The sequence below is a fragment of the Crassostrea angulata genome, chromosome 7 (assembly GCF_025612915.1).
Source record: "Crassostrea angulata isolate pt1a10 chromosome 7, ASM2561291v2, whole genome shotgun sequence".
NCBI classification, from domain to species: Eukaryota; Metazoa; Mollusca; class Bivalvia; order Ostreida; family Ostreidae; genus Magallana; species Magallana angulata.
This window is the reverse complement of record NC_069117.1, coordinates 40,894,352-40,903,838: the sequence shown is the minus strand read 5'-3', so window position 1 is coordinate 40,903,838 and position 9,487 is coordinate 40,894,352. Positions and strand designations below refer to the sequence as shown.

At 32.6% G+C, this 9,487-nt stretch overlaps 1 protein-coding gene across 1 annotated transcript; it reads left to right on the top strand.

Annotated features, from left to right (window-relative positions):
* The first annotated feature begins 2,293 nt into the window (after window positions 1-2,293).
* LOC128191935 (uncharacterized) lies at window positions 2,294-3,113 on the top strand. Its single transcript, XM_052864308.1, has 2 exons — window positions 2,294-2,416; window positions 2,840-3,113. The coding sequence occupies exons 1-2, from the start codon at window positions 2,300-2,302 to the stop codon at window positions 3,077-3,079; spliced, it is 357 nt and encodes a 118-aa protein (XP_052720268.1). The 5' UTR covers window positions 2,294-2,299; the 3' UTR covers window positions 3,080-3,113.
* Window positions 3,114-9,487: the final 6,374 nt, after the last annotated feature.

Here is a 9,487-nt window from a genome sequence, read left to right as displayed (position 1 = left end):
TCAAGACAGACATATGGTTATTTTAAGTTTTAAAAAATAAATAAAAGGAAAAGCAACGCCTTAATTTGACAGTTCTTATAAAGGTGCTGTCAAAAAGATTAATGCCCGAAATTTCCAACTGAATACCGTAAACTATAAAAGTTTAATTCATTATACCCCACTTTCTAAAGAAAGTTCTGGTATATTGTTGTTACCCGGTCCATCCGTCCGTCTGTTATTTTTACTTTCTCAAACTACATCTTATAAACCTGAAAACTAAAAACTCTTGGAGTTTGGTTTGGGGTGTGGTTTTGTAAAAAGGATTCTCTCGTAGTCTTAGGTGTCAAATAATTGGTAAGAAATGACGTTTTTCCACAAAAACCTGGTTCCTAAAAATCCTATTACATTTTCAACAATAGACAATTCATCTCTTGAAATATGTTTATGGGTGTCCTATAGATGCACAAACAGTATCAGAAACAATTTTGACCTAAAGGTCATTAAGTGGGTAAATAATGACTTTTTTTTTTACATGTATTTCAAAAAGTATCGTTTCAAAACCGTGAACATTTTTGCAGTAGCCAAATGATCTACCAGAATATGATTTAGGGTGTCATTTTGATGTGTGTTCAGGTTTCAGAATTTATTATCACTAGGGTCGGTGGGCAACAAAGTATGACTTTTTTGTTTGTTTGGTTTTTTTTGGCAAAAAAAGTATGGTTCCAGAACTTATCTTACAACCTATAAGTAGCTGTACGTCATATCTTGGGTTAATATATCAGTTGTCCTGTAGATGGGAAATACGGTTTTAAAAATTAAAATTTCATCCAGGGAGTCAAAAAGTAGCAGAAGACTGACGTTTATTATTCCTATAAAAACGTAATTTCCAGAACTCATCTTATGATTTAAAGAGGCATGGTCACGATTTTGGTCAAAAATTATTTTTCCGATTGGAATAATTACAATGCTTCAGTGAGGCATTCTTAATAGGCAAACAAAATTTGAGTGTTATTTGTTGAGTTATAAGCGAGTTATATAGCTTACAATTCTTTGACATGTGAACAAAGCTTTTGTTTTCATTTTGAATGTTGAAGTGAAAATTTCAAATTTAGACCTAAAATGAATGTGATAAACGTAAAATTGGTAAATTGAACCTATGTAAACAAAAACAGGACACGAGCCTTGTTTACATGACACAGATTTGTGAGCTCTGTATCTTGCTTAAAACTTACAGACTGACTCTCAAATTTCATTTGATTATTAGAAATGCATTTCTAAAGCATTGTAAATAAAAATAGAAAAATAGAATTTGACGAAAATCGTGACCATACCCCTTTAATGAATAGCCACATAATATCTAAGGAAATGATAGGAGCTGTCGTTTAGATAGTATGCATTAAGGTTTACAAATTTTAATTTTATTCTGATATTCAAATAATAGCAGAAAATTAACGATTATTCCTTCTGGAACTGTAAATAAAATGTCGGGGTTTTTCTAAGAATAATTTTTTTTAATTTAAAATAAAACAAGCCTTATATTTACACTCTTCATAATTGTCGAATGGTCTATTAAAATCAAAAATATTATCTGGGGTCTATAAAGTTTAATAAACTGGTAAAAAAAATATTTTCTAAAAATATACATTTACACTAAATTGACTAATGATTTATTTCATTTAAAACAACAACAACAACAACAAATAGCATCCTCTTTTCATATTAGGAATTGTTTTAATATATAGTATTTCATAGACGTATCAACGACCCGGATCCACCAACAACTGGCGCCGTAGCCTCCGATACCTGGTTAGATGGGAAATTTTGTCAGGTCCAGTGTCGCAAAGACCACGACTTCAAGCCTGGCTACCCGTTCTATGAAATGCTGGTTTGTGGAGACAGTGGAAAATGGGAGCCAGAAATGGCTCTCCCTATTCCATAATGCTCAAGTAGGTTTTAACCTTAAAAAGTATAAGTATAATGCTTCCCGATTAGATACTTGAAAGTGAAATTAAATATTTATATTTTTCAAAAGGTACAACTCTTACATGAAATGCGCATTTTATCTTAAGTTTATGAGTACTTTGTTTGTGATGATTTCATTTCCACGAGTGGTCTTTTTAGTAATGGACCTTTTGCGTTGTAACTTTTGTTTTTTCCCTAAGATTATAGACACATTACAGTCATTTTCTCTTCCTCTGTTATTATCTCTCTCTCTCTCTCTTTCTCTCACTCTCTCATTTTTAAATTAATTGTAGAAACATACGGAGTCAACAATGCGGTATTCAAGATGTCATCTACATTTTATTTTAATGGAAATTGTATGGATTCAAAAGTTCCAGAACAAATTCAAATGGATTATATCGACTCCCTGTCATATTTCAATTTCAAAGATGCTTGTAAGAAATACAAAAGCCAATGTAAAATGAGAAATGTCAAGGTAATGTTATACTTGATGTAACAACTGGTATTAAAATTTGTTGATAAATCTGTACATACATTTTATATTTGATATAATACGTTTTATATATGGCGGTCTCACTACGATCTTAGAAACGCAGAAAAAGCTTATTTTTGATTTGTTAGAAACGTTGTGAAGATTTGTATTTTATTTACATTTTTATTAAAATACTTGTTACAATTGTTAATAAGACTTTTTCGACTGCGAAAAAAGGGTGTAAATTTCATTCTCTTTGTAACAATGATTATATTTTAATATGTCTTAAAATGTTATTTGGGTTTTTTCGATATTAAAAGGTCTAAATTTACTTATATCAAAGGTTATATTATTTCTACAATGTATAGCTAAATGTTTAAATAAAAAGCTATATTAACTTTTTTTTGCTTGGTACATGGTTTGTAGGTAATATGTGGCGCAGTGACTAGAAAAAGATCAGCCGAAATGAAAATTGAAGTAGAATTTGTTATAGAAGCCGGCGAGTCTGAAACAGAGCAAGGATTTGAAGACATTCAGGATGAAATGCTTGGAGTTCTAACGAACGAGACCGAAAATGGAACTCTCGCGATAGTTCTTGACGGTAACGTGACTTTGATAGCCACTGATATGACTGCAGAGAAGGTTGTTTTCCAGTGTCCAGTTTGAAGTAGAAAAGAGAACAGTGTGATGTGATATCTGACATGTATGTACTCATGCTATTTTAATTGGTAAACCGATCTCTTGTAGAAAAAACACTTCCAAAAGGTTACAACTCTTACATGAAATGCGCATTTTATCTTAAGTTTATAAGTACTTTGTGATGATTTCATTTCCACGAGTGTTCTTTTTAGTGATGGACATTTTGCGTTGTAACTTTTGTTTTCCTAACATTATAGTCACATTACTGTCATTTTTTCTTCCTCTGTTATTACCCCCTCTCTCTCTCTCTCTCTCTCTCTCTCACTCATTTGGAAATTAATTGTAGAAACAAATGGAGTCAACAATGCGGCATTCAAAATGTCATCTACATTTTATTTTGATGGAAATTGTAAGTATCCAAAAGTTCAAGAACAAATTCAAATAAATTATATCGACTCCCTGTCAAATTACAATTTCAAAGATGTTTGTAAGAAATACAAAAGCCAATGTAAAATGGGAAATGACAAGGTAATGTTATATGTTGATGTAACAACTGGTATTATAAATAAGTTGAAATATCTGTACATACATTTTATATTTGATATAATACGCTACATATATGGCGGTCTCACTACGATCTTAGAAACGCAGAAAAGGCTTATTTTTGATTTGTTAGAAACGTTGTTAAGATTTGTATTTTATTTACATTTTTATTAAAATACTTGTTACAATTGTTAATAAGACTTTTTCGACTGCGAAAAAAGGGTGTAAATTTCATTCTCTTTGTAACAACGATTATATTTTAATATATTTTAAAACGTTATTTGGGTTTTTTCTGTATTAAAAGGTCTAAATTTACTTATATCAAAGGTTAAATTATACAGTGTATAGCTAAATGTTTAAATAAAAAGCTATATTAACTTTTTTTTGCTAGGTACATGGTTTGTAGGTAATATGTGGCGCAGTGACTAGAAAAAGATCAGCCGAAATGAAAATTGAAGTAGAATTTGTTATAGAAGCCGGCGAGTCTGAAACAGAGCAAGAATTTGAAGACATTCAGGATGAAATGTTTGGAGTGCTAACGAACGAGACCGAAAATGGAACTCTCGCGATGGTTCTTGAAGGCAACGTGACTTTGATAGCCACTGATATGGCTACAGAGAAGGTTGTTTTCCAGTGTCCAGTTTGAAGTAGAAAAGAGAACCGTGTGATGTGATATCTGACATGTATGTACTCATGCCATTTTAATTGCTAAACCGATCTCTTGTAAAAAAAAAAAACAAAAAAAAAAAAACAAAGAAAAAAACAATTCCTCGTTTATAAAAGCCTAATTATATTCCATAGAGGAGAACTTTTGTACCCTATTACCGTGTATGTTAGAAATGTTCCTCTTGATAAGTTACTCTTATTAAACAACTCTTTGAGATTGACACAGTTTTCCAGACCCGATGTCCTTCGAATCAAAAGTTTTTATTATAGTTGATTTTAAAATCTCAGAAGTTACTTTGAAGTAGTTTTTAGCAAACAAAATTTTCCATTCTATCATCGTAAATGTACTAGTATACGGTTAATATAATAGTTTCAATTGTAGTTGATTGAAATTGTAACCAAAGATAGTATTAACGTCATAATATAACTGATATTGCATTGTAATATTGGATTGTTCATCATTTCGCCCTTGCAGGACTACGCCATTTCCTATTTTGTTTGAAGTTCCATGGTCCGATTTTTTTTTGTAATTACAGTATCAAATAATTTTCCATACAAACCATATATCTTTGAAAGTTATGGACTCTCTCCTATTTACACCAGCAGAATCGGTCTCCTTTCAAAGTTAAAAAATTCAAAGTAAATAAAAATAATTCCCTTTCGGGCAAACGAAAAAAAAAAACCAAAATGCATCATGGGATGTTTAGAAAAGAAAACCGTTTGGTTTCGTCCCCCGAATGATTGGGATTATGAAACTCGCATGCTATGCATCAATTTTAAACAAAGCAAACTTCTGAAATATTAGCGAAGAAAAACATACATAGGTTTATTTGCAACTTGCCTGAACATTACGACCTTTATTTAAAGCGATGTCAAAGTCGTAACACAACCGTACCCGTCTTGCATTGGCTTCAGGGTGAATTTTCATATGAGGCGAAATAACGCGAAACCTTTTTTAGCCCACCTGAGCTGAAAGCTCAAGTGAGCTATTCTGATCGTATTTTGTCCGTCGTCTGTCCGTCCGTCCGTCTGTATGTCCGTCTGTAAACTTTTTACATTTTGAACTTCTTCTCTAAACCTGCTAGGCCAATTTCAACCAAATTTAGCACAAAGCATCCTTATGGCAACGCAAACATAAATTGCAGAAATGAAAGACCGATCTTTATTCAAAGCGGAGAAAACCTTGAAACTGTAGAAAAAGGGGGGTGCATTTTTAAAAATCTTCTTCTAAAGAACTACTTAGTCAAATTCAACGCAATTTAAAATAAATAATCCCTATGGAACGGAAAATATAAAATGCAAAATTTAAGGGCCAATCTTTTTCCGAATTTGAGTTAATACGAAAAAAATATTTGGAAGGAGTGGGCTACTTCGGGTTCGGTATTCCATATCTCAAAAGCCTCTTTGAAGCGGCCATTTTGAACGTATGAGAAATGGGTTAATCTGACAAAGATGAATTTGGTTGTTGTGGAACAGTTTGCGTGCGATAGGAATCTTTGAAACATGCAAGATACATAAATGCCGATTTTGTGAAGTAAATTGAGATTAAATATTCCAATGCGTTGACACTTTCACCTTTGACGGTGGTTTTTGCTTGTTTTGATTTTCGTTTCGTTTTCATGAATTACGGTTTGTAACTTAGGGGAACTATCGCCTGTATTTTGTAATTTTTATGTATCAATCAAATATAGACATCGGTAAATAAGACAGCTGACTGTTACTTGCCGAAAATAAGATACGTTAACAGGTACGATACTTTTACAACTAAAATACAAATTCTAATGGTAATACGGTATGGTCTTTGCGTAATAGTTGATTACTGCAATGTGTTTTAGGCTAGCTGTCAGTATTTTCTGTAGTCTATTCAGTCTAAATTTTGCTAGTTTATGTTTGTACACAAAGCTGAGATCATGCTTTAGTTTGTTTGTATTTTAATTGCAGCTATGCTGAATAGGAAATACCAAGTTTAAAAATCTTAAGTTGAATGTAATAAACTTATGTGAACAAAACATGACTCAAACCAAGCTATGTATCTTGCTTATAATTCTACGATTGGCGCTGAAATTTTGGTTGATAAATAGAAATGTCTTGCTAAAAGGATGATATGCTGTAACTACTTTTGATAGTTTTTCGAACACAAGTAAATGAAAACGACGCCTTTTAAACAGTTTCCATAGTCCTGACACATTATTCTTATGAGGATAAAAGCATTATCGGTGTTCTTAAAAAAAAAATTGCAACGGAAAATCATCTTTGTTTGTACACATTTGTTGCTTTTTAATAAAGATGAAAATAATGGATGGGCCTTGGTACAGTAGAGCGACATGCCTGCCAATACATTAATTTGAATTATACGTCTATAACATATGTGACAACATTTTTCAGTTAGGTTTATTCTTCAATCAAGTGAGTAAGGATATAAAACGTCATACGAAATGAATTCATGTCTGGTAAATGACAATTGTCTATAATGGAGAAGGCCAATTAAATTTTTCAATGTTTTTAATTTGAGGAATCGAGCGCATTCATTCTGGTGCATTGAAGTACACTTTTCTTTTTTCACATATAGGATTTTTAAAAAAATACAATAACTAGTAAGTAATGGAGGGAGAAAATATACCTATATGCTCTCGTGTATTTTAATCGTTTTATAAAGTCATGGGGGGGGCTAAAATAAAGGGAACTGGAAGTTAACCGTGAGCACCAACTGAAAATTTAGTTATTTATATTGCATATGATCTTATTTTCAGTAAAAATGGTATTCCATAAAGGAAATATGTCAAAAATTAAGTATATGCAAAAATAGGTGAACATTTGGATATTCATTTTTGGTTAATCAACCGAGGGGCCACATGGCACAATATCCTTTCAACGCCAATATTCATGTAAAGCCAGTGTTGCTCTGGTGAGCGATCATTGGGCCTCTTGTTTGCCGATTCTTTTGTTAACAAATTTTGTACATACTTTTTTGCATTGAAATTTGGTTTAATTGACTGGGAAAACTATTGCAATGTGTATTATTATACATATACTTAGCAAAACCATCGTTTAGAAACGTGCACAAAATTTTATATAAAATCGGACAAAGGAGCTTTAATACAGATGAATCATTAAGTGTTCAGTACAACAGGACGTGTCACGATAATTCTATTGCCTATTTTTTAGATAAAGGACTTTAACCTATCTGGAGAAAATTATTGATTGCATATTTTTTTTTCACCTTAGTTGAATGCTCAGCGGGAACACATAACAGCACCATCCTTCAATCCTGTCCCCAGTGTCCCCAGTGTCCCAAAGGCCAGTACCAACCGTCTGAGGACAGCCCTACTGCCTAATGTGTCCCGAAGGGAAAACCACTGCACAAAGGGGAGCTAAATCCGAGAGCGAATGTTTAGGTATACATGTCAAAATTTTAATAATCTCTCTCTCTCTCTCTCTCTCTCTCTCTCTCTCTCTCTCTTAAAACCGCTAAGTAGCAATTACTGTATAGCAGTAATGTAAACAAGTTAAAAACTATCAAGTTTTAATTTAGAGGTATATCCGTCATAATATTTATTATAAATATATACACACAAAACGATATTTTTCTTTAAACTGGATTTCCCACATATTTGATTTTTGGAGGCATGTTCGAGAGGACAGTGGTCGGTGCCGCTTGCCCTATATCACAAACAACATTGACTCAGGGTAGCAGTAGCTGGAAGAGGATTAGATATGGTATAATTGTATAGTTTTGAAGTTCTTCTCACATGTATGAGTCGCTTTTACTATTTTCTATTAAGTATGACGATGTCAGATCTAGTATAGTTTGAGTTCATAGCATTAGTTTTCACAAGAAAGAAAAATATAAACAAATAACATTTTTTTTTGCTTTTATTTACTAAAACGCTCAGTCACAACCATTCCTTTTTTTTTTTTTACAGATTTCGACATTTTCTTGAACTCCTCGGAGTCTAAGGCGGTTTCTGATATTGAACTGAACCGGCAAAACACTTCTAGAATTGTCTTAAGTTCTTGGGTTCGGTTTCCCATATCTTTTAATTCCACATCACCGACTTAGTTCTTCCGTGTAAACAGCAATGTAGCAGAAACGCTTCCAATCGGACCAATGAATAATACTGAGTAAGTCACATTTTATTTATATTCGAAAACGATGTGTCTTGATTTATGAAAAACCAATTTGCATGTAATGTATATATATTTACATCTACCAGGTATTTCCTATATTTCTTCCGGAAACTTATAGTTAATTCATAGCTCTATAGAAACAGCCAGACTGAAATCTACACGCCCTGTTAATCGATGTTCGAAGCCTACAGCAACCTAAGAAAAATCACGGACTGCACGAAATAAACATGATGATGTCAGACTCAAAGTCTCGCAAGAGACGATTTGGCTGTTTCTTTTAGCTAACGTACTTATGTACACAAACAGTAATTTAGTGAATTTTACTAACTTTTCATAATCAATTCTTTGATTAGTTAAAAGAAAGATGTTAATAGAAACAATGAAATGTTTTCTTTGATGATTCATGCGGGTTATGAAGGTAACGATCATTGCAGAAAAAATTTACATAACCCGCTAACGCGGGTTATGTATATTTTCTGCAATGTCGCACCAACAATCGCCAAACATTTAACCATATTGTTGGCATTTATTTAGCGTTAATTACTGTGGAATCATTAAATTTCGTGGCAGCCAATTTTCGTGGGAGGCTTAAATTTTACAGGTTCGTAGGGACGTAATTTCGTGTATTCTTTTATATCTACAAAAGGAAATATGACTTTATTACCCTAATTTATCAATTCGTGGAGGATGTTATTTCGTGGATAAGAGGTACCCACGAAATCCATGAAAATTGAGCCACCACGAAATCTAATGATTCCACAGTAATAGTTGATGTATGACAAATGAATAATTATGCATGTACCTTTTTCTCAATAATTGGTTGTATCGTGGACACTAATGATCTCCTTTCTTACCCCCCCCCCCCCATTTTTAAACCTTTAAAATACATGTTTTTTCCACATTTTAAAGTTTTTATTAAAGTAGACCAGTAACTCAAATCACTGCTGTGTATCGGAGTTGAAGAGTTTATAGTTCGAGTTATCGGACCTCGAATTAAACGAAGTCAAAGCATGAAAACTTTTTCACGGTTAACGTTCTTAGTCTAGATGAAAAACAAGTAGCATGTTTTTCGTATTTTGACATAAGAAATTACATAGA